The following is a 25,931-nucleotide window of genomic DNA, read 5'->3' on the forward strand; positions in this document are numbered from 1 at the left end:
GCCACACATTACTCCCTTTATGTTCGATCCTCTTCAGTAGAGCTAGCTAAGCTGTTTATGCCCCATGAGCACAACTTACAGACTTGGTCCGGCTGACTGTAACCCCTGATTATAGCGCTATCCACAGGTTTCTGTAAGAGTGTACGTAGGCCACCATGACAGACTGCTACTTCTGCTGTACGGTTTTATACTTCCTGTTACCTAAAGTCAGAGCCAGATTTAATGACAAAATTGTGTTACTTTGTGCTGTAATGGGCGGCTTTATTAGTTGGAACATGAGCTCGGGTTCAACTTGTGCTGTTGTCGGTTGTCACTTCATCAGTCTGTACATTTTCTTCAAATTACTTTATTCTGTAAATTTGTTCTTTTTCCCCAAAATTATACTACCTTGTTGCACATCCTATTACTGTATTTTTTCCTTATGTTTTAAGTTTTCCTTTAATGTACAGCCTCTTATTTTTTTTACTTTATTTATAGTGTGACACTACAGCAAACAGCCTAAACAAAGCTTTAACAATGCGTGGCTTCCACATGTAAACACGTAGCAGTTAGCAAGATGACAGCTGCGTGTCTCCCCGATCACAGCCTTCGGCAGTCCAGTGTTTCTGTTTCAGTGATCTGAACATTCTGATATCCAGATAAGTGATTTACCTTCCACAGAATAGCTGCCGCATCACTACATGATTTCCCTTATCGGGAGATACAGGAACAGCTGACTGTCTCCACCACTCCACTTTCCCTTAGCATGACCCATGCTAACTGCTTAGCTTGGCCAATGCACTGGCTCGGCTCGGCTCTACAGCTGCTTTAAGGAAAATAACGTCTTGTTTGTTCAGCATTACTTTATTGATTTTATTGCTTTGAAGGTAATTATACGCCTCGGTGCGCTTATAATTACATGATTACTCGCCATCAACACCTTTGGAAAAAAACAAGGTAATTGATAATGTCGATGTAGCTGACTTCGGGCCATAATTTCATGTCATCTACCCAGTCAATGAGAAGTGACGGGTGAGGCACTGTTACTGAATTTTTTTATACTTTAATCCCTGGTTAGTGACTAAAAATAGACGTGCAGTAGAAACACATTTAGGAAAATGCTTGTGAATACAAAGCACTACAACATTAAGCTCTTGCAGCCTCCAGTTTTTCAACAAAAACACTGATAACACAACAGAAACAGGCAGCTGTTTTACGTGCACAGTCTGTCTGCGCAAGCACAAAGAGGCGGAGTCGTTATAGAGAGAGTGAGCTCAGGTGGAGTGAAAGTAAACGTTTTTCTAGTGTCCAAAAGAAGCTTTTTTTTCCCCCTGTAACCATCACTAAACCTTTACTGGGACACAGCTGGAGGTCCTTCATCAAACACCTGATCAGCAAGTGAATAAAAGAGAACTTTGTAGCTGCTCCATCCACCGCTGTTTGTTTCACACAGCAAAAAACTGCAGTACGGAAGTTAAAATATGTAGATGAACTGTTTATATGAAAAAAGCATTTCTTATCTGATTACTCAAGTAATCAATAGAATAATCGACAGAATACTCAATTACTAAAATAATCGATAGTTACAGCCCTATACCTTATTATCAAATAAAAATTTCTTTTAAAGATGTATATCCAAGTTATACTCACAATTAATTGCACATTTTCTTTTATAGCAAAGAATTACCTAAAGACAAAGTGAAATTAAAGGCAAATTTCCTTGTGTTAAGTTTGTCTGTTAAATCTTTTTCATAGTTTCTTTAGCATTATAAATATATTGACTCTGATACATGTACACTACATATACCTTAAAATAAATACAAGAAACTCTGGGAAAGAGACAGTTTTTCATGTGTTTGGACAGTCAGTCTGTCTACCAGCGTCTAACTCATCCTCCTGACTAATACTTTTTCACTGTGTCATATAAGCTTATGAAAAGAAGCATTATATACACACACAGGTACATAATGGTGTCCTTATTCACAATATAAAACAACAACTGGCCTATTGCCCCAATCCCATTCACCTATAAGGAAATATATTTGCATAGAAGAGTATAATAGCAATGAAGCTGTTCAAAGTAAAGCAAAATGAGTAAAAACATTCAAGCCTGAAGTTATTAAAAGATGGAAGACAGAATAGACAAAAAAATAAATAACTTATAATATCATAATAAGTTATTGTGAAATCACTGTACAGACCATAAGGAAAAGGAAAACAACAGGTGGAGGACAAGGATCAATCTGAAACTACCAGTAAACACTGAAAAATACATCTAAGCGCAGGATGGGTTAGGGGCTCGACACACGGGGAGCGACAAACGACAGCGACAAATGGCCCACATCGCCACCGGGGTGAAACTGAACACACGAGACGCGATAGCAGCGGCAGCATTGCGAATCTAAAATGATGCTTTCCTCCATGTTCAAAGTGGTTGTAGACTGCAGTGTGTAAAATACTCCCCGCTCACTGGTCACTCAATGAAACCCTCGCTGATTGGTTTTAGTGCCACGCAACAGCGAAAAAAACGAACGTTTTTCAACTTTGTTAGGTCGCGTTGCCTGTCCGTCTGTGCACGTCTACGTGTACGAGCTCGAAATTTCACATGCACGAATTTTGCCGGTCGCTCGGCTGAAGGACGGCAAACGATTGTTGCCTCATTGCACAAGTTCCACAGGAAATGAATGGAGATGGAACAAGGTTGCTCCTCATGTGTCAAGCCCATTAAAGTGAAGACATCCAGCAAGGATGAAAGCACATTATTTCATGGTTGATATTTTTAGTATAATTAGTAAATTAATAGCTTAAAAAACATTTGTCGTACATGTCACATTTTTAATACATGTGATATAACTTTTGAGATGTGTTTACATTTCTTAGGGCAGTTGGGTCTTTGTAATTTCTGCACACATATGGACTCTGAATTTGTAAACAGAGTACAAACTAATTCAGGTAAGAACGTGTTGAATCTCTGATCTGTAGACACTGTAAAGAGATAAGTGTGTAATATATTTTTCACCCTCAAAATGGAAAGAAACTGGAAATTTCAAGTGTATCCTAAAAGAAACTTTAATGCTACTGTACCAGAGAACAAATGCATACGTACCCTTGTGACGCCATTTGTGGTGAAGGCCTCATGGAGGAGCCTGAAATTGTGCTTATAGTCATCCTCACTTTGCGCATCAAACTTCACCTTGGTCATGTCAACAGATCCAGGAAAAATGCAGTCCATCACCTGACAGTGGCACGCACCTATCGAATCACACACACACAGGCACGCACGCACACACACAGAATCATTGTTGTTTTTAAGTTGGAAAATTTAGGAATTATCCTCTGATTGTTAAATAAGTCAGTTTATCATCAGTATATCTATTACCTTTTTAACATAAACTAATCAAAAACAAGAAATCAACAGAGGCTAAATGTATTTTCCATCAATTGAAAAAGCACAAAAAACTGCAAGGTCCACAGCAAACAATTATTCTGGCTGAAACAGACCACCTACAATCACTGAACAACACTTTATCATCAGCATCTCATTAACAAATTCATGTACACTGCATTCCCTACAGTTGCTTCAGAGTTTAGGGATACTGCTCGTTTGCCATTGGAAAACTTTTAATGTGAAGTGACAGCAGGAATTAAATGAACCTTAACACAGCTCACATACAGCTGACATCTCTATGAATCAGCCAGTTCAAAATAAAATCAAACTAATATCGCAAAGTGTGAAGTGTACTTGCACTCAGAGAAGCAAATTAACCTAAGAGATACTTTAATGCCAGTAAAAGCTCAGGTTGGCATGGTTAAATACAGCTGTGCAGCCACATTTGAAAGACAATATACCCAAATCTTACTGAGGACTAAGATTAATCTGACTGAGGTGTGCTAAACCAAATGCATTAAAAAAAACAAAAAAACTGCATTAGGACTCTTGATACTGATGAATCACCTGAACCCATCTCCTGCACATTTTTGAAGTTTGTCTTCAGAAGGCTGTTGATCCAGGTCACCAAATAAAAACAACTGGATTTATCAGGTGAGGAGCCTGGAGTCCTGACCACTGTACCCGCCATCCTGCAGCTCTCTAGGGGAGAAAAAAAAAAGAAAAAACAGACTACATCTGTACAAATTCAGAGCAAGGATTAAGAATTCATGATTAGGCAACAAAACCCATTATTTTTATAGCATTTTATAGCATCCCATGGCTATAATTCTGATATGCTTTTAGCTATATCTTAAATAAAACCACAGCCATAATAAGACAGAGACACGGTACTCAAAGCATCCTGAGTTTAACTCTACAGGACAGTTTGGCAGAAGTTTAAATTCCAGAAGATGATAAGGTTTTTTTTTTTTTAAAAAGAATTTACAAAAAATTTTATTGGGGTAAAGTGATAAAAAAAAAATCAATTTTTATATGATTTTGCTGGTGATTCTATAAGTACACTTTAATATATTTTGACCATTGAAATTACAGTCAATTTAGAAGATTTTTTAAAATAACTTCCAAAATAACTGTGTGGACAGTTTCAAGATGGATTCTGACTGGTGAGACTTATTTCTAAAAAGGCTTTGTTAAAATTTAACTAAAGGGGAAAGTCTGTATGGTCTGTATGGCTTTACCTGGCACATTCATATGCTGGATCTCAATAATCGTACTCATTAATTCCACACCTTGTGCAAAACATCTCTCTAGCAGAAAATAATCTGCTCTCATTAATCTTGTATTTCAACCCTGCACTCAGGAATATTTACATGCTGTGAGACTGACAAACTCTTGCTATCCCGTTAAACTATTTCATTTTGCGTTTCTGAATGTTTTACTTTATTATTATATTATTACTTAAATATCTTCCTTGATCATATTTCCTTTTACGTTTTAATTTTTTAAAAACTTTTATTGTTTTGTCATATTGTATGCTGTGTTTGCCTTAATTCTGAGGAACTATAAAATGGGAATTTTTTAAATATTTTATCTTAAAAAGCAGCGATAGAGAAGATCATCGGATGACTGCACATAACTTTCTACAGTTGACTCTTCTTCTGCAGTTACTTGTTGCCATTTTTGTTTTCTTGATCTTTGGTCGTATAAAGCAGCTTTATTACCTATCAAAGACCAGTCGGTAAAGTAGTAGTCGTTATTTTTTTTTTACCTACAACCCTATGGGGCTGCCTGATAGCTTAACCGCTGGCTAAGTTAGCAGATTAGCGACAGAAGCTGCGCAGATGATAGATGAGGGCTTTGTTGGAAGGATGTCTGCTGGAGAGACGTGTTCGTAAATTAGAGCAGCTGTTAGTCTTAAGCCCGTTCGGACATGTAGTCCTTTCAGTTAATCTGACTGCAGTTGAACATGCCGGCTTCGTGTCTCAATAACCTCACTTTCCCCTCAAAGTCCGATCCTCCTAACTTTCACCAAGGCACGAGTCTGAAAACCCGGTCATTATTACAGATGCAGCGCACAATGTTTAATATGCATTTAAAAAGTTTGCGCATGTTTCTAAAAATCAACGTGTATGCAATATTATTTGAGACAATCGACTTGTTCGCTGTACGATCAAAATACTGATGTGGCACGAGGCCAGCGTGCACACGCTCATCTCCACGAGGGCGGAACACTCACTGCCACAAAAACCAATCACGTTTCTCTGTGGGTTCCACTCGTTGCTAAAAAGTGATAATCTTCCCCCACGTTGACGGACCGGAGAGGTTAATAACCTCTAATTTTGGGGGGGAACATACTTTTACTTTAACGTTACTGCCACTTCACACACTCTGAAAGCAAGCTTGTTATGACTCGCCACAGCCTAACCTTACCTAAAACTCGTGTATTATTCCGGCATTTTCGGTGCACCAACAAACTACACATACTGTTACTACAGACAAAGATCCCAAGATTATTGTGTTGCAACTTAAGCACACAATATCATTGGTATCACCGGTATCTGTTTCCCTACCTTCACCGACTGAACTGGCTCACCTGGAGCTGCCACAATCTACTAATAGAGGTCGGAAATCGCAATGCATTCTGGGTGGTCGCTGCCATGTTGTTGTTCAGGCAAAACCAAAATAGATACCAACTGGTAGTAAGGAGGAAACCCTGATAAGCGCCGAAAAACATCCCAACGACCCGCAAAAAGAACGGCAGCATAATGATAGAGAGAAAAAACAAAACAAAACAAAACAAAAAAAAAAAAAAAAAAAATGAGGCGAACCGGTTCTCAGCCCGGCGCAGCGCCGGTATTCAGTTTATCAAAACCAACATTATAACCTTTACACCATGTTCATGTATAAGTTAGTTTCTACACCTTTCAGCCTCAGCTTTTTGTGTATTGTGACTGCCCGATCCTCTGACGGTGGAGTGGGTCTTCCTCCTTATTTGTTAAAGTTCTCTTTTGCAAGAAACTGAGCCCCAGTTTGCATAACATGGCTACCAGCACCTTCCAAGATAGCTTGTTGTCAAGCACTTTTCTTAATGTGACTGTTTACCACTATAGATTGTTTTATTATATTTTTTATTATTTAAAAGCATCACTGGTGTTAATTCACAAGCCTTAGGTTAGTTTTACCTGAAAATTCCTACGATAATTAAAAATTCCTAGAACGCTATATAAGCACTACTTGTTTACAATCCAAACAAGTGCAGAACGCAGTAATTACCTTGTTGACGTTGTCACTGCTTTGTAATACATTTATTAAAAATGCAATGAAAAGCTACTGAAAACACCCTATTTTCTTTATCTTTGATGCTTTGTAGTGTAGTGTTATTTGTAATACAGCTTTATTGTATTTGCACCGCATGCAGCTTTTTCAGCTAAATTATTCATACACTACTAACAGATGATCTGTGCAGTGAACTCAGGTTGATGCTCTTAAAAGACAACTTTGTTATTGTTATTGCTTAACAAAACACTGTTTTAGTGCCACAGTCTGTGTGTTTACGCCATGATGACTGACAGGGAGGGGGGCAGTGGGTGAAACCAGGCTACTGATTAGCTGACTAATCTCCTATTGTCTGCCTGACTGTGGAAGATAAAAGTTGAGGCTTTCCTGACACATCTTTCAGATTTTTACATTTGAGCGCTGTGACCGCATCCATCTCCTTGTGCATACATTCACCTATTAAACTATTGTGTACGAGCTGAGCGCTGCTGAACATTTGAGCTGCACGGCTGCTGTTCTCCTCCCCCTTCCTCAATGTATAGAAATCTCGCGTTGTTGTCCATTTTTTTCCCGCGAACGCCCCAGTCAAGAAAACTTTCAATGACAGGGAAACTTGAGCTTTAACATAGGATCCTGTTGCTTTAGCTTTACTCACAGGGAAATCACAAATGCGGTGCACGTGAAGTCGTATAGTGACTAACACGCTGACCGGCTTTCATTTGTATGGTCTGGATTTGTTTTCTAACATTACGCTAAGCATGCATCGTATAGCACCTAAAACCCCTGTTTTAATTTTACATTGTAGCGGTTAAGAAGTCAAAATCAGACACAAATGTAAGTAAATCAATTGCAACTGGAACCAAGAAAATCTAATCGAAAGCAATTAGAGATCTCGTAAGGAAGTCAAAAATCTCCCCGGCTACATTTGCTGGTGTATCCGTAGAATGGTGCGAGCCGGTCTTTGTGTTATGAGCAGGCAGAGGGCTGGATTTGCACAAAACCGGCACAATAAAGACACTAACAGCATGACCCTTTGCATTACCCTTAACCTTGCTTTATTCGGTACGGCCTGAGCAGAAGAGAATCTGCTTGTTTTCTATTAATACAAATACACCAGTTAGATCCTGGGTAACTTACCTCCGCCGTTCCCTCTAGGTACAGACTCAAAGCGCCTTCCTAAAGCACATTCACCATACGTAGACCGGCCCTTTTGGCCGTCCATTGGACGAGCGACAAAGGAGGCGTTCCTGTGGATTACTCAACCCTGTCAAAAAAAAAAAAAAAAAAAAAAAAAAACGGGCTGTACGTAAAAGTTATCCAGTTTAACGCTACCGCTCCGTACAGGCAGAGCAAAGCTCGGCGGTTTACTGTTGCTCGAAATTATATGGCTGCCCCACTATCAGATCCAAGCTAGCCAAGTCACTCAAAGTCGCTGTAGCCGCCCTGTGTGCCAAAATAATTATCCCCATCTAAAGTTAGAACTTAAATCATTCAGTTGTTCAAATTAAGGCTACCCCCCCCCCAAAAAACACCCAAAGTAAATAATTTTAAGGTTGGTTTACAATTACCGTGTATCCGGCTTCCATTCCCGATATAACTAGCTGCAGCTGTCAAATTAATAGATTGTTGGCTATACACCGGGTACTGTAACCGCCATGTAGAGCAAAAATGCCAATAAACTTCACTTAAAATCAGCCCCAATGTAACCAAACTTTCGGTCAATGTAGGGCTAGCCATCCTCAAAGACGAAAGAGGCGTCCAAAAAAAGTCGATGGTGACCGACAAATACGCATGCTAGCATACATCTTCGGTTCAGTGGCAGGGGAAAGGTTAGCCGTTTCGGGTAGTCTGACAGTTAACGCTTTCCTTTTGAAAGCAAATAATTGTAAATGGACGTAAAAAAATGGTGAAGCTTTATTACACTAAATTTTGAGTAAAGATACTTTCTTCCACGGTGTCATGTCGAAAGCGAGCGCGACAACGATTTCGTTTAAGCAGAACGCTAATACGACTGTTAAACACGCAGTAATGGCACCAATTTGCTTATCGGGCCTGTCCCACCCGAAGGGCTTTAGCACCAGCTTCAGAAGGTGGAAGGCGACAGGCTCTGTAGTTAAGCTTTTTTGTGTGTATTTTTAACCCCCCCAGATCTTTTCTAAACCGGACCACACCGTGAATAAAAGCTGGCTACAGATTTTAACCGCCCCACGTACTGATGAAAGAACCAGTGTGGCACGGTTTATTTCATAGCTCGTGATTCGTGAGGGTATGAATATTATAGACGGCTCACTTCACCTCCACACTGACAAAGTGACAGTCATTTAGCCATCCAGGACACTATAAGTGGGTTCCGGACGTAGCTACCTGTACGCAAATCAGTCTGACATTATCAGTCACATCTGTGTTTGACAGATACGACAGGCTTAAAATGTCTACTACTGACAACCGCTCTGTGGCCATTTTGTTTCTTCCTGGTGGCATACACGTGTGTGGCTGCATTAACAGGCGGGTGAGCAGAAGGACTATGGCATCCATCATGAGTGGAACAAAGAAACATGGACTTCTGCTAATGCTGATCCTGACCCAGCATCTCTTTCGGCATTTAAAAATGACTCTAATAGACTTGGTTGGGGCTTTTTCTCTATTTATTCCCCGTGCCACCACTGGGGCACACAAACCCTCGATTCAACATTGTGTTATTTTACTGGCTATGTAAAGCAGAAATGTAATTGGCATATAAAGCATAGCATGATGTTAGTAGCCTCAAAAAAGTAGATTCTGCCACTAGCTTTGTGGTAGAGATTTAATGGTTTCCCCATTTATTTGCGCACCATCGCAACCAGGGAAAGGCGTCCACCTAAAAAACAGGTTTCTGAATGCAGGATAAGCACACGCCACTGCTGTCCTCTGCTGTTATCACCCAGATAGTTTGAATGTTGGTGGAGCAGAACATTTTAATACAAATTACTTCCAGCAATTGTCACAAAAGTACATGAGTACAATCAGATAAATTGAGCTAACTGCCCTGTTTCCATGCTATACAACACATCTTAAATGTAAAAAACAAACAAACAAAAGATTGATTATAGATTGGCTATAAAAGTAAAGTTTTTCCTCAGTTGGTATGGTTGCACTGTTACTGAGTAAATATTGCAGTATAAAAATCCACCTTTACAAAACAATAATGAAAGAGTTGAACTCTTTTATTCTTATATTCACCAGTTAAAACTTAAAATGTTTGTAACATAAGTTCAGAAGTTCCTATTCTCTTTGACTTTCACACTATTGTGCATTGTTTGGATACACTGTAATGCAAATGTCTCCCTCATTACCTTTTGGTATTATAATTACAGGATGCAGGGTGCCTCGATGAATAAATCAAAGAACTTTGGATTCTACTATCCAGTAGACTCCAATTCTTCTATTATTAATGTTGATAAGAAGTTTATTAAAGGATTTTGGTCCTAATGTCCTGCAGATATTGCCCAAAAGATAGCAAACTGTCATGTAGGAGGAGGATTTTTGACAATCTGGCAACCCAAAAGTTGTTCCTTTTAATGGCTTTTAGCCTATCCTTGCAGTATTAACAATTAATAAATAAATCAATTACTTCTTAATAATTATGAGACAAAAGTAGACAGAAAATGTTAATAATATGTTAGTTTACTATCTAACTCCTGTGCATTTTACTCCTACTGTGTTTACATTTTAATTTTTATTTATTGTAATGATCACTGTTGGACATCACTTGACATTAATCTTACAGTAGGGGTTACTTTATTTCTAAAATGAGGGGCTGTGCAGTTAATGTTACACTTAGTTTACTTTCGTAAATTTGTTTTGTTTCGTAATACATTTGGGCCAACTCTTGAAAAAAAGTGTTTTATGTGTGTAAGTCCTTAAAACAAAATCTAAAAATAATTATTAAGTTATTAAAAATGTTATTTAAAAAGTTCTGTCTATATATTTTATCAATTAGTTGATTAATTTATTTTTATTTTTGATGTAAACTACTCCTTGGGCTTTTGAGTGTTTGAGAGATTTAATGTGAAAACCTACCCTTGTGCATTTTAATTATATCAGATAAGGTACATTTTCATGGTTTAATTTGCTTCCCAAAAAGTGATTAACTGACAAAGAAATACAGATTTACAGTATTTTAACTCACACTCTGTGTGTTTGAGGTGCTCTAGCTCCCTCTTATGAACAAACTGTATAACTTGAATTTAACAAAAATAAATGCATTTAAATTAAATTGGGAATTGTCAGTTCCACCTGATAAATCTGTTTGCTGGCACCACTTGCTCTCTGGCTGCTGCGTCTTATGATCTCTTAGTTTCTCTTTACTTCCTTCATATTGTTTCCTTGCACCATGAAACACTCTCATGCTATCTCCACTTTCATGAACAGCCAGCAATGTACCTCCAATTACTTTCACATAGCTTTGTTGTTGTTTTTTAAAAATATATATTTACAGTCATGTGTACAAGAAGGGGCACCCCTCAGGACATTTCAAAAATCATCTGGTCCTTAGCAGGTTCTAAAATTATGTAAATAAAACATTATACAAACAAAGTACACAACAACGTACACCCGTACTCATTCCAAATGAATTAAGACAGTAAGCAGCAGCCAGACACTGCTAATCACGCACTTGATTAAGTGATCATCAGAAAGTGCGCGCACCTCTATAAAAGCACAGGTTTTGGTAGTTTGCTGGTCTGGAGCATTCAGGTGTGTGTTAACACAATGCCAAAGAGGAACGATATCAGCAGTGATCTTAGAGAAGCAGTTGTTGCTGGCCACAAATCTGGGAAGGGTTATAAGGTCACTTTCAAACAGTTTGAAGTCCGTAGTTGCCAAGCTTCCCAGGAGTGGATGCCTGTGGATCAGACAGTGCAATGTTCAGAGAAACTGCAAAAAACCCAAGAGCTACATCTCAGGCTCTACAGGCCTCGGTTAGTATGTTAAATGTTAAAATTCATTACAGTAAAATCAGAAAAAGACTAAGCAAAAGCGGCTTGTTTAGAAAGGTTGACAGAAGAAAGCCTTTTCTCTCTAAAAAGAACATGACAGCACAGCTTAGGATTGCAAAGTTGCATCTGAAGAAACCACAAGACTTCTAGAACAATGGCCTTTGGACAGAGGAGACCAAAGTGGAGATGTTTGGCTATAATATATAGTGCTACTTTGAGCAAAAACCAAACATAGTATATCAGCACAAACACTTCATACCAACTGTTAAGCACAATGGTATACTAAAGTATTCTAGACTCAAATGTGAGGCCATGTATCTGACAGCTAAACCCTGGCCCAAATGTGGTCATGCAACAGGACAATACTACCAGACAGACCAGCAAATCTATCACAGAATGGCTGAAAAACAAAAAATAATCAACATGTTGCAATGCCCCAGTCAAAGTCCAGACCTCATCCGGATTGAAGTGCTGTGGTGGGACCTTAAGAGAGCTGTGCATAAACAAATACCTGCAAAGCTCAATGAACTGAAGCAACATAACTGTAAGTTGATTTGCTTATTTAATGATTTTTGATCAAATTTGTCTTACCCTTTTATCGTGGCCTTATGAGCCACATTGTGACAGAAGGTAATAAATAAAATAAGGATTAGGATTGAGTGGAAAGAGTGTACGCTGAGGAAGCCTGCCTGTGCTGAAGTGTCCACGAAACAGCCAAAATCCTCCTTAGATACAAGTCTTACCACTTGGCAGCCATCTTAACACTTACTTGGACAGTTGTTTTGAAGCTTTATCTATATTAATTTAAATTTCAGTGGTCGTGGGGACATAAAAACAGCACATATAGGCTCACCTGTCAAATATGTTAAAAACAAAATAGCATCTAATATTTACAGACCTTTCCCTAAAACAAGGCTTTAAAAAGCTTTTCCGCTGGAAAATTATACTCCCAAGACCATCTTTGCTTTTCCATATTTCTCTCATAGAGTTCAGTTCATGATTTGAATGCCATGGCTCTCTCTTATAACATCTCTAGTACAACTCCTAATGTGAAAATGCTCTTACAGTGTGAAATATTGTTTTAATAAGTAAAAACAGCAAATTGCCCCTGAAGGGCTTTTTATGAAGGTCTTTGTTACACCATCTGTGGTAAGCTGTAGCCCACAGTGGGGTCGCGGGGGTCAGGGAAGGCTTTGTTTGTCTGACCACCTCATGGCTAGCCCATCCTCCTGATATTGGGGGCTATCACAGCGGAGAGAAAGAAAGCACAGCATGTTCACTTTTCTTTATGTGGTTAGTATCTTAGTGATGCTGTGAATGTGAAATGTGTGAATATGAGAGTGAAATCTCTGATCATTTAGAGATTTCTTTATATATTCACATATGTTGGGTCAAAAAGGTCAAACAAAGGAATGCAGGAGTCTTAATTATAACCATGCCCACAAAAGGAACTCTCTCCAGCAACAACTGCAGTCACAAACATATCATGGGATATATGATCAGAGGGTACAGATTTGCTAATTTGATCTAACTTAAGCATTTTTCCTGCATTACAGATACCAACAGCAGCTCTTTCCTGAATAATATTCCAGGATTTCAGATTCTTCACACACTTTTGCAGCTTGGGTGAATGTCTGAAGTTAAGATTCACTGGCTAATTTATTTTGGCCCTCAGAGCACAAAATCTCCCCGCTGTACCTGCCTCATGATGAAAAGTGGATGTAAAATAGCAACACAGTTGGCTATGTTAACTATGCAATATCAGCACATCCGGAGAGAGGAAGAAGAACTACAAGTCTGAGAACAAGGAAATGAGGTTTGCAAAAGGGGAATGAACAGAAGCAAAAATGTCTTTTTTTTTAACCACTCAGATATCGATTTCTACAGCCTGTGTCTACAAGTGTTACAGCAGGAGTGGTTATCACTTTCAGAATATGTTTTAACTTTTGAAAAGTGCCTATTGAAACACTCAGCGGTCACAAAAATTTTACCTGACTTATTCGATTTTTTTTAAACTAAATAAAAAGAACCACTTTAACACTGATGTTATTCTTGCACGAGAAGCCAAAACCTAAAAGTTATGTCCATAAACCAGCAATCGTCATTTTTTTCAGCATTGTTCAGGCTGATTTAGTTTGCATACAGTATTAGTCAAAAATTTGGACACACTCAACCATTCATATTGTTGTTGACTTAAAATAATTTAATTAGCAAGCCATTTGTGTTTGATTTTTTTTTTATTTTGGTCATTTTTAAAAAAAAATGACAACAAACAAAAGTGAAAATCAAATGTAAAGAACGTTATTTATTTACTGAAAAAGTTGCAGACTGGTGACGTCTACCATTTTTTTTTTTTTTTTTTACATACAGCATATTCCAAGTGGCAACACTTTCATGACTTTCACAAAAAACAAAGACCAAAGAAAATAATTAAATAAAAACAAATAAAAAACAGAACACAAAACAAATGTTTCAGAAACAATGACAATCATATCTCAGTTTTATACTTAACACCTTATTTTTAAACATTTTGAAAGTGTACATAGTGAACTAATTCCTCATGGCAGCTACTGCACAAGTTAAACCCAGGTTTAAACATCCTTTTTTCCCCCCTAAATTGACTATTTATAGATATTAGTACAGGGCCATGTAACAGTATTGTTTGGCCTGTTTGTGCTATTGGCATTAATCCCAGCCTGTTGGTTGTTAGCAACTGTTAGTAACCACCTAGCAACCACCTGGCAACTTTTGTCAGTTTTTGTGGATGTAAATCAGATGTTATTACCATAAAATAAAAACAATGGGATGCTTTCATAAGGTGTTGCTAGAAACAGGCCATTTTGGCCTGTTGCTAGGTTGTTACCAGGCAATTTGAAGGTATCATAATATATTATCCATAATTCAACTTTTGTGGATACAAATTAGATTTTATTATGATTAAATAATAATATACGGCGCTTTCATAAGGTGTTGGAGGTGCATAAATACTAAAAACTGTTAATTTTAGCCTGTTGCTGGGTGGTTGCTAGGCAACATTGTTTTGTTGTAATTATTAGAAACTTCAGGGGTCTAAGATGTACCCGTGCACCGAGTTTGTTTGTTTAGCTCTTGATGGTCTAGGAGTTGTGTGTGATCAAACAAACAAACACACGGACAGATTTTGTGTATTAAAAAGAAAATGAAAGTATTGGATTTCTTGTGTTTACATTGTGTGATATATCCTGCTATGAAAATGGACATATGCTATTTTCAGTCCACACACAATTCTACTGTCACTGAAAAAAAATGGAGTCCCTAAAAGTTCAAATGAGTCTAATGTGTTCACAAAAAAAAAAGATCCCACATTCATGTAAATGGAGCCATTGCATTATCACAAAGGTTAGTTTTGGCAAAGAAGGGCAGTGCTGCTGTCTGACAAACTGAATCTGGTCCAACTGCTGCCACGTGCAACATCATCAGACAAAACGCTGTGTTATCCAGTGCATCACAAGTGCAATACTTTATAATATAGACTGTATTTATTCATAGAAACTCTTTAAATTAGATTACATTTCTGCTTGATTGCATCTGAAGATTACATAGCTGCTATGATGGCGTAGCTTGAAATCTGTCCTTGTGTAAAATGGCAGCATTTTGGGAGCTAATGAGCCTTCAGACTGAACTACCCTTCAGGGATCGTATTTTATAATCTAACTGGCATCATAAACAAAATCCTCCACTCCAATTCAACATTTTTAATGTTTGATTTTTTTTTCTATCTGGATGCTGGCTAAAAATAATCCCTAGCAAATACTTAATTTCATCTTGTTTCAATATGTAAGCATTATGGTGCCAATCTTGCACAACTAAACTAAACTACAACTAAAATGAATAAATAAAAATAAATAAATAAAATTAGCACAAAAGTAAGGAAATTTGTGTTTGGTGGATTATTTCTTTGTTGTAACAACACTTCTTGGCAACAGATCATATACCATTGGAAAGCCTGTTTGGCTGTTTGCCAAACAGCTTGTTCTGCTATTGACTCTTGTTTGGTGTCATTTATTGGACTGGATGAAGCCTGAAGAAACAAGACATATTGGCAGATGAGCAATTGATTCAGCTAACAAACAGGGGAAGAACCATACACAGCCACTACAGCCTGGCACCTCCTCCTCATGCTGGTCACCGGCTTGGCCACACACTGCTGTGGGATGGCATCCCATTCTTCAACCAGCATTTGTTGCAAGTCAGCCAGTGTAGTTGTGTTGGTCACTCTGGCATGAACAGCACACCCAAGCTTGTCCCACAAGTGCTCAGTAGGGTTGAGGTCAGGACTGCAGGCAGACCGTTCCATCCGCGCTACTCCCAGATTCTGGAGGTAGTCTCTGATAAACCTGCTCTGTGGGGGTCATCTTGGAGGATAGAGTTCTGTGCCAGACTGTGGAGATATGGGATTTCCACTGGCTACAGAATCTCATCTCAATATCTCTCTGCACTGAGATTTCCTCCAATGATGACAAGCCTGACTGTCAGCACCTGGGGTACCAGAAGCTCAAAACAAGAATTAACAGCACAACCCACATACTCAACTCTGCTGCTTAACACACAAAAGCATTTTCTTTACAAATGTGGCACCATTTAAGGGGAAATAAAGAGGTTTCCAACAGTATAAGATTAATTGACAAGAAGCATGTTACAACAACAACAACAACAACAAAAAAATCCACCAAAACAAATTTTATTAAACAAAGTTTATTTGTCCACATTTTATAAACACAGTGCATGCACCACCTACAGTACAGAATACTGCATAAACTGTGAAATGGGCAAAACTTAACACAAAATATACTGTCGTATGATTACCACAATCTAAATGTTCTCTTACTGGACTTGATTCAAGCTACACCATTCAGATAATAACCAAACAAATGCTCATGCATATCTAGATCATGCATTTTATATAAAAGATGGGTTTGGCCACTGTGATATTACCCACTGGTTTAAAAATTCACTTCTTCAAGCCTTTTGAAACAAGCTGTCCTGAGCAAAAGATGGATGTGACAGTAAAACTGGGGGTCACTGCATGGTCATGCCATTGCAAATGACAAGGTAGGCCTGCTCTGAAAGCTTAACCATTTTTAAACTAATGGGGTGTCATAATTTATAAATAAACACCATGCTATATTTAGTAAAAGCTGAAACTAACAAATGAGACCATAAAATTATCAGGAAAGTGTTGAGTGAGGTGGCACATCAAGAGACGAGGACCATTTTCCCATCGACTTCCATACCAATGATTTCTTTGTGTAGCCAGAGAACTCACTTCCTTAGAAAAGTTACTCAGTCTATGCATTATGCACACATTCAGACATACACAACATATCACACGATGTCATTAATTATGTACATAGATTACGGTAGGATGTTAAACAATTGTCTTATACTTATTTTGCTTTTACATTTATGAGCTACACTATGTACGTAACCCCTTCATAGTAAAATATAAATCTGCATTAGTTATCAATTTATTTTGGCCAGCTGGGGGCACTTTGTACAGGTTGCACACACACACACTAATATACCATGGTCATTTGAGTTTGCACGGGAAGTTTGACAGCGAGCAGCAACATACATCCATTCATGTAGCATTACAGTGACGGTGTGTTTCTGTTTCTCATGTATTTAGGTCTAACGGTTATGTTCCTACTGCCGCTGAAAACAATACTATGAGAAAAGTACAGCAAAATATTACATTTGGAGCTAAATACTGTGCTGAAATTTGAGTTGTGGTGGTAATTCTCAGGTAGTGTCCAGTGGGTTTGTCAGGAATGGTGTGGAAATCATGCACCGAGGTCAATGAGAGAGAGAAAACAGTAAATTTGAGGCATTAAAAACTAAAACAAACAGCTCTTTAGAGCAAAGGTGAATTGGGGAAACACTCTACTGTGAGTCTGTTAGTTTGAGTTATACCTTTAATATACATATAAGATAATCACATGATCATTTATTGATAGAAAAATAATATAGCTGTTTTAAAGTCTTTAGTAAAGAACCTTTGGGTTTGTTACTGAGTGCCGCAGATAGGGTTAAGGAAGTAGGACTGTACTGCAAGACTAAACTGTTAGATTGGATGATTTTAACCAATTGAACCCAAAGCCATTGAAAAAAGCCTGAAAAACATTTCTAAATTCAGTCAGTAATAGCTGTGGGTCACAGCAAATTCATTTAAAGTTTATCCCATGGTTTATCCTGTGGTAAAACATTCTATCCAATCAATGCCAAGGATTACTGAAGCTGTTCTGGTGGCATATGGTGGCCCAGCACCTTATTAAAGCTGTTTTCACACACTGTTTTCACTGCAGCCATGAACTTTAGACATTACCAATACAGTCGGATTGGACATTAACGGCTCTTTAATCTGACTCGTCCAAAATCTGTAATGTGAGAGTTGGCCTAAGTGAAAAAAGCGCAGATAATTATTAGAAGAACACCCATGCTGCACCCTTGCCTAAAGTAAACAGAGTATTTCCTGTATGAAAATGAGTCTGAATCTGAAGCAAGCTGATGCTGTGTGTTACATATGAGGAAGGGCACCTACTATGTCCTTGGAGATAATGTGAGAAAACTGCTTAAAGGGGACCTATTATGCTAATTTCCAGGTCCATATTTTTATTCTACGACTCTACTAGAGCAGCTTTGGATAATTTGCAGTTCAGAATAATCCTTTATGTTATACTGGGGCTTAGTGCAGCCCCTCATTTCATCCTCTGCCTGAATCCAGTCATTTTAGCACCACCCCTACCTCCCTTTAAGCCAGCACTGCTCTGATTGACTGAGATGACCACATTAGGGATCTCATTGACATCATGTAGAGTCAGAAGCAGAAAAAAAAACAATCCTTTTTTTTTTTTTTTGAGCAGTCTGAAGCCTGAGCTTTTGGCTCACAGTGATTACTTGTATAGTCATATGAAAAAGAAAGTTCACTTCTTTATATTCTCAGGTTTTACATATCAGGTCAAAATAAAAACCATCAGGTCCTTACCAGGTTCTAAATGATTTAAATACAACCTCAGATTAACATAACAAAGTGAGAGACTGATAAAGTCATAGAGAAAACTATTACTTCAAGTTATTGTTGCTAAAGATGGTTCTACAAGCTACTGAATTATAGGTGTACTTAGTTCTTCACACACTGCTTTTGCATGTTTTTTTGGCTTAGTTATTGTTAGCTAAACAATGACAGTCGCAGCCATTGGTGCAGATGGGATTCAGACGCAGACTCGGAATTAAAGTTAAAAGGTTTATTTACAATGAAGCAAAGGCAAGATTTTGACAGCAGAAGGATTTCCAGTTAGCAAATCCAAGGCTCCAGTACAGACAGGTCCACAGGTAAATCTCTCCACAGGGAAACCTTTCTCTCAGTAACTCACTCGGAGACATGGATTCCAGCACAGAGAACAAACAAGTGAGGCAAAGGCACAGAGCAGTAGCCCACAAACGTTCTGACAGAAAGAGCCAACTTCGCTGTTTCCACATTAACGATCACATGTTGACTGAAGGTCTTCCTTCCTCTTAAACAGCACACAGCAAACCAGATGATTACACTGGTCAACAACAAATTTGTTGTCTGCGTTTTTTCAGCTGATTTAGGATGAATCTGATGCGCTGAATCCAAAAATCACATTGGTTTTGCTCAATCAGGTCAAGTTTTTGAGCTATGGCCACATGTCGTTTTTTACGTTTTTGTTCACATGTACGCATATGTGGAGCATTCTAGAAGAAGTTGGTGGGGTAAAATGCGATGTCGAATAATTGTTTTGATTGAAAATGATTATTTTAATGACAAGAAGTATTCAGGTCCGATAGTTCTGGGTGATTATGTCGAAAAGGGATCAGTTTGAAGTCATAAAACCTCGAAGTCTTCCAAAAATTGGTGCGGCAAAGCATAAAGTTGGTGGATCAAAACTAAAGTTAATGGTGCAGCCACCCCACGAAGTGTATAGGAAAGTTTGCCTCTGTACCCATCGCTCACTCGACTACACTGAAGGAGAAGTATGAAGCGGTGAAGTATGTGCTGGAGAAAATTGGTTATGATCAGCATAAGTGGTTTATTTGTGTTGACCTGAAGATGGTGAACTTTTTGTTGGGACAACAGTCTGGCTTCACCAAGTACCCATGTTTTCTGTGCATGTGGGATAGTAGGGACCATGCTCAGCATTACACGAAGAAGGACTGGCCTGTGCGGGAGGAATTGGTGCCTTGCAAAGAAAGGAACGTCATCAACGACCCTCTGGTGGACAGAGACAGAATACTCTTCCCACCACTGCACGTCAAGCTGGCTTAATGAAGCAGTTCACCAAGGCTCTGGACAAGGATAGTGACTGTTTCACTTACTTGTGCCAGGCTTTTCCAGGATTGACCATGGAGAAGTTGAAAGCTGGAATCTTTGACGGTCCTCAGATCCGTCAGCTCATCAGAGATCCAGAGTTCGAAAACTCAATGAACGAAGTGGAACTGGAAGCGTGGAAGGCATTTGTTCTGGTAGTGAAGAACTTTCTTGGCAACAATAAGGCCAGAAACTACGCAGAACTTGTCAACAACATGCTGACCTTTCAGAAACCTGGACTGCAACATGAGCGTCAAGATGCACTACCTATTTTCACATATGGACCGGTTTCCTGAGAACCTGGTTTCAATGAGTGACGAGCAGGGGGAGAGATTCCATCAGGACATGAAAGAGATGGAGACCAGGTATCAGGGTCGCTGGGACGCAGTCATGATGGCTGACTACTGTTGGACTCTGAAGAGAGACCTCCCTGCCGCTGGGCATTCCAGGAGTTCGAAGAAATGGAAGTTCAAGCCCTGAAGTTTGAACAATGGTGAAGCAACATGCAATTTACGTGTACTTACCTTTATCATTGCCCACCATTCAGTTTACAGTAATCCATGTTTCTATCAGGTAATCAATATATGTTGTTGGAAAAACATTTTTTTCTCTTAAAAACATATTTAGGATGATATGTGTTGACAAAAATCAGCTGATAATGCCACAAAAATGTAATCGATTTTGTCACAAGATCTGCTTTTTTTTCAAATCAACTTAGCACAAAAACCTAACCTGATGGAGAAAAACGGATGCCATTTCCTGATTCAGCAGTGCAAAAATACCCTAAATCGGTTGTAGAAATCTAGACAACATTCAAAAAGTAAAAAATTGTTGCCCAGTGTTACCAACAGGTGAGTTCATTAATTCCAGGTGTGCAGGACTGCAGGGCAGGAGCAGAGATAGGACCCGGCCCTGAAACACAAGGTGTAGTTAACTAAAACACACACACCTCTTCAGAGGAAGAGTAGAGTGAGAGAACTGGAGGACTATGACAGGGATAATTTATTATGTCTTGTGTTGCTGTTAATCTGAGGTTAAATAATATTAAGACCGTCTAAGGACCAGATATATTTGTTATTATGTACTGATACATACCTTAGAATTAAAAAAGTGTGTATTTTGTTTTCACATGACTGTATATATACTAACTTCATCATTTCAGATTCTGGCTATGAGCTTCCACCATTATAATTGCATACAGAAAATAAGGACAAGCATAATAGGTCAACTTTAAAATAATTTATATTGGTTTTTGCCTCAATTTGTTACCCCTCTGCAGTCACATAGTTGAATTTCAATGTCAAGTTGTTGAAGGAATTTCAGATTTCACACTGTGACGATTTGCTCTGTGGAAATGGACTCCTGCTGTTTTGTGAATAAAATAACGATACCAGAGGAGCGCATGAACTATTACATGCAATCAACAGTCATTATAATAATAATCACTTAATATCAACATATTTCAGGGGGTGATGCTAAAAAGACCTTAGAAAAGTGTGAGCAGAGAAGAGGGAGGAACAAGTGGTCTAAGAGTGAGGAGGAAAAGTATGAAAAGGGGAAGAAAACAGAGACAAAGGTCAGTGGGAGCATTTAGGGGATAAGGCTTAAAAGGACAGAGCCTGACAGGCACAATCAGATGTGTCACACAGCCGCGGTAAACTGGATGTCAGTGCAGCTACAGGGGGCCGCCATAAGCATGTCACAGCCAATCAAGAGGGTTGAATAAGAGCTGTGGAGTGTCTGGGGCAGCAGGGAGTGTTTGTGCCTCTCCACGCTGAGCCTATTACAGCTGTTGGGGCTGAGAAGTATCGGCGTGATCAAGGAACCAAATCCAGGTGGTGCTGACGGATTCCACACATGTGAATGGGAGTGGCTGATCAAGTGTCTTGGCTGGATGAAAATCGAGCTTTGTAACTGTTCAGATCATGTAATACACATGCTTTCGTGTTTTTGCTGTGATGACTGTTGGCTTTTTGACACCTTGTACTTGTTTATGGCTCAACTTGCAGACTTCGAAGCCACTTCGTTCATTGCATGTCATTTTAGTACGCAGATGTTATGTCACAGATAAAACTTTAGTTTATGAGCAGTGGTTAGGTCACCGGGGTCTCGCACACAATGTGCCTTTGTGAGGTGATAACAGGCTTCCTCTGGGCCCCTCGCAGCCTCTTAGATGGCAGGGAAGTCGTCTGAGAGGAAGGGACAGCAGGCGCGCAGCTTAAAGACAGTTGCAGAAAAGGGACCAAGTCATAAATACGCAGTTAGCATTTACTTCCTATTAACTGCCACATTTAAAACAGCAGTGAGTGATTTTTGGGGGGGTCACTTGGGGGCAGCAGAAACAAGAGTAGATTAACTCCTCAAAAAAAAAAAACCAAAACTATCCTTCTAGCCTCTTTTTAGTGTCTGTCACCCCCTGAGGAAATATTTGGGTCTTTAGCTGTCAAATATGGGGTAGTATGTTGTAGTATGGTAAATTGGTAGTTAATTAAATTACAGCAGTTGTGCAATTAAAATTGATTAATAGTTGGTTTGTAAATTGTAAATTGTAGATTCTGGCCAATAGTGCAAATGGCATGAATAAATAACATGTACACTATAAATCTAAGAAACAGGAACAAGGAGGTTTGATACAGAACTGTGTGTGGAATCCAATGTCCTGACAGGTGTGTTCACCTGTCAGGAAAAGGAGAGCTGATGTCCAGATTTATAGAGAATGGTAGGAATGATTTCCTGAAGTGTTCTTTATGATAGCATGGGGTTAAATAAGTCTGAGGGAGAATGAGCTCTGCTGCCTTTGTAGTGGGGAATGGAGTAGGTGTGATGGGTCCACAATGGAGAGAAGTCCCTCACTGACTCAAGCTCCTCAAGATTCCTGACTCCACTTCATCACAGAGGTCGTCTATGCTAAAACGTCCAACTTTACAGCATTAAAAAGCATGTTTAACATGCGACAGTTTTGATCTGTATCCATAATTAGCATCTCCATACCAGCTCTAAGGTGGTGGATACTTACTTGGAACTAAAGTGGACCTCTTGACTGTGTTTGTGTCTTTTGGGGCATTTTAATGGAGTTACCTGTGAGCTGCAGCATGCCAAGAAGTTTGTGCTTCAGTTTTGATGATGAAATTGTAATTAGACTTTTACTTAGCACTAATTAGCAGACATGTGTGTCTGTGTACTGCACCCATATGGTGTTCCAGGCTTGCTGATAGTGGTAGCTGATAAGTTAACTCTCCATCCTCAAATATGGTAAATTCTGGCTCCAAAAAACTGTAATCATAGTCTGGATATAAAATATGGAGCTAGTCACCAGAACATTAGTGAAAGTCTGCTGTGAAGCCTTGAGCTGAACGCTATTGCCAGTGCTATTTTTGTGTTTTGAAACACACCGAGAGTCCCAGTGAACATCTACCAAATTAAACTCCAGATTTTTCATCTGCTTAGTTTGTCAAAGATTAACAAGGGAACAGGCAGGCCTCACCCAGCCGTGAAAATACCTGTTGATTAATTGTCCGGTTACTTTGGAGCCTGTGAAAATGAAGGACTGTGTATAAAAATGACTACAATTCCTAAATAGTTAATGCAGTGGTTTAGTTTAACCTGAGTTAATGGTGAAAGCCCCCCCCCCCCCCCCCCCCCCCCCACACACACACACACACACACACACACATACACACAGGAAAAAAAGGACACACACACAAAAAAAAAAAACATGGGTCCAACAGTCAAGACAAATAAGTTATAATGCAGAACAATGAGTTTTTAATTTACTGTTACCCTATTATTGATTATAGCTATTTAAACATCTCACCACACACGCAAACACAGAAAAGGAAGTTTAATGGCTGCTGCTCGCCTCATTTCTCCTCTCCTTGTGGAGTGTGCTCATCCACACCCCCTCATGGATTTGCACAGAAAATGACAGTGAGGAAAGGGTGGAGCCCCCCCCCAATCCGGCTCTCTAATCCCGTGTCAACCCGGAGCATGCGGGGAGGGAGCGAGCTCGCACTTCAGAGGAGAGAGGTCTGCAGAGAGCCAGGGCCCGTCATTGTCCCTCCCTCCTCCCCTCATGATTAGCCACAATCATCCACCCTGCATGGTCCATCGTTTCCTGTTACTAAGTTACCAGTTGCCATGATTTGCTGGGGCTGCTTGTGTTTCCATGGTGCCCGTTCAGTCGTCTCCTGGCTGCCTCACGGCTGCGCTGTCCCGATGGCCTGCCGCCACCCCGGGCCCCCGACCCACAGCTCCCTGCCTCACCGCCTCATGGTCCCATAAGGACTGTCAGTGTGACGGTCACCACGCCAGGCTGGTAATGCAACTTCTGGCTTCCGCTCCATGTGGTGGCACACTGAGCAGACAAAGAGGGAATTGATATAATAGACAGTAAATGTGCAGACAGCCGGCTCCCTCTCTCCTTCACACAGCTTAATCTCATCTCATCTCAGCAGCATATGAGAAGAATTTGAGAAAAAAAAAATTCTCAAAAAGTATAATGAATGAATAAATGTTAGTCTTATCTGCTTTCAACAAAATCCCTTTTGAGCTCCCTAAATTTTTCCCTCTATCAGAAAAACGTTTGTTTAAATTCTAACTACCAATTTTAGAGCAGCACTTTTAGAGTAGTATCCATCACAGTGTAAAATAGTGTTAAAATGTAAGTCTTGTTTGGTTTTGCAATTTTCACATGCAGGGGTGTTTCCAGGATCCCCCCCATGGGGTGGCACAGAGGGGCCTAAAAGAATATTTGATCAGAAATAAATAGACCCAGCAATTATTTCTATCTTTGGGTTTTTCCATTTCTCGAAGTCTAGTCCAGAAAAAAACAACCACAGGTCACTTCATTTGGTTCAACTGCTCATTAATGGAAATCTGTAATCAATTTTAGAGCAGCACTTTCAGAGTAGTATCCATCACAGTGTAAAATAGTGTTAAAATATATGTCTTGTTTGGTTTTGCAATTTTTCACATGCAGCAATTTTCACATGACAGCAGCTCAGCACATTTAGGCATGTAGACATGGTCAAGGCAAAATTTGAATGGTATGGTGAGAATTTAGTAAAAACAGCATGAAAGCATGGTGTAATGGTGTGGTGGAGAGGCAACCTTACCATCTACAGGATGTCCTCCTTCATTCTTGAATGTCTCCAGAACATCCTTCTAGCACAGGGAAATTTTAATATTGACCTTTTATCTCAGTTGTGAGAAGAGTAAAAACGACAGTAGAGTCTCAGCCCTACTTTTTACTTTTTTAACCTACTGTGTTAGCTTCATAATATAAACGGTTTGCACCACAGGTTTATGAAGCTGCAGGGACGCTGCAGGGTGCAGAGAGTTGATGGTTGTGGAATTTCAAATAAGTACATGTTTAGTGTACAACACACAAGACCAAAGTTACGTGTAAATATAGGTAAATGATGTAACATGTTTATTTAGCAGGCATCGGGTATAGTCTATGTACATGGTGTCATGGTTTGTGAGTTTTGTGGGCTTATTTTGAGTTTTGTGTTTATTATTGGGAGTTTAATAGTTCCTCAGTGTTTGATTTCCTTTTATTCATGAGTTTCTATGGTTTCCTAGTTGAACATTTCCTTATATTCTGTTCTCTCTTAGTTTCCTTTAGATTTTTAGTCTGGCTTACTGTTAGATATCTGTTAGCTTTTATTCCCTTTTTTCTCCCTCTTATGCCAAGTCCCTGTCTGTGTTAGATGTTTCCCTATTTAGTTACTTCCTGTTTTAGTTTGGTAGTCATTTGTTTCTTGTGCCTTGCATTTAGATTACTTCCTGTAGTCATTACCCTGATTTTTTTCAGCTGTGTCTTGTTTCCCTGGTGTTTCCCATATTTATAGCCTTACTCTCCCTTCAGTCTTTGTGAGAATGTCTGTTATCCCTCCTTGTGTGTTACCAGCCTGGTTTGGATTCTGTTTATCTACCCTTG

The 25,931-nt window shown here is 39.2% G+C and overlaps 1 protein-coding gene across 1 annotated transcript in view; it reads right to left on the bottom strand.

Annotated features, from left to right (window-relative positions):
• LOC115782896 (uncharacterized) overlaps positions 1-8,619 on the bottom strand; it is a 35,079-nt gene extending 26,460 nt beyond the window's left edge. Inside the window, exons 1-4 of the mRNA XM_030733394.1 lie at positions 8,215-8,619; positions 7,784-7,910; positions 3,935-4,069; positions 3,086-3,231 (exon numbers count right to left, since the gene is read on the bottom strand). Of these exons, the coding sequence (XP_030589254.1) occupies positions 3,086-3,231; positions 3,935-4,069; positions 7,784-7,868 (366 nt within the window). The 5' untranslated portion in view covers positions 7,869-7,910; positions 8,215-8,619. The remainder of the gene's footprint in view (positions 1-3,085; positions 3,232-3,934; positions 4,070-7,783; positions 7,911-8,214) is intronic.
• Between the last annotated feature and the right edge of the window lie 17,312 nt (positions 8,620-25,931).

Source organism: Archocentrus centrarchus, chromosome 7 (assembly GCF_007364275.1).
Source record: "Archocentrus centrarchus isolate MPI-CPG fArcCen1 chromosome 7, fArcCen1, whole genome shotgun sequence".
Taxonomy (NCBI): domain Eukaryota; kingdom Metazoa; phylum Chordata; class Actinopteri; order Cichliformes; family Cichlidae; genus Archocentrus; species Archocentrus centrarchus.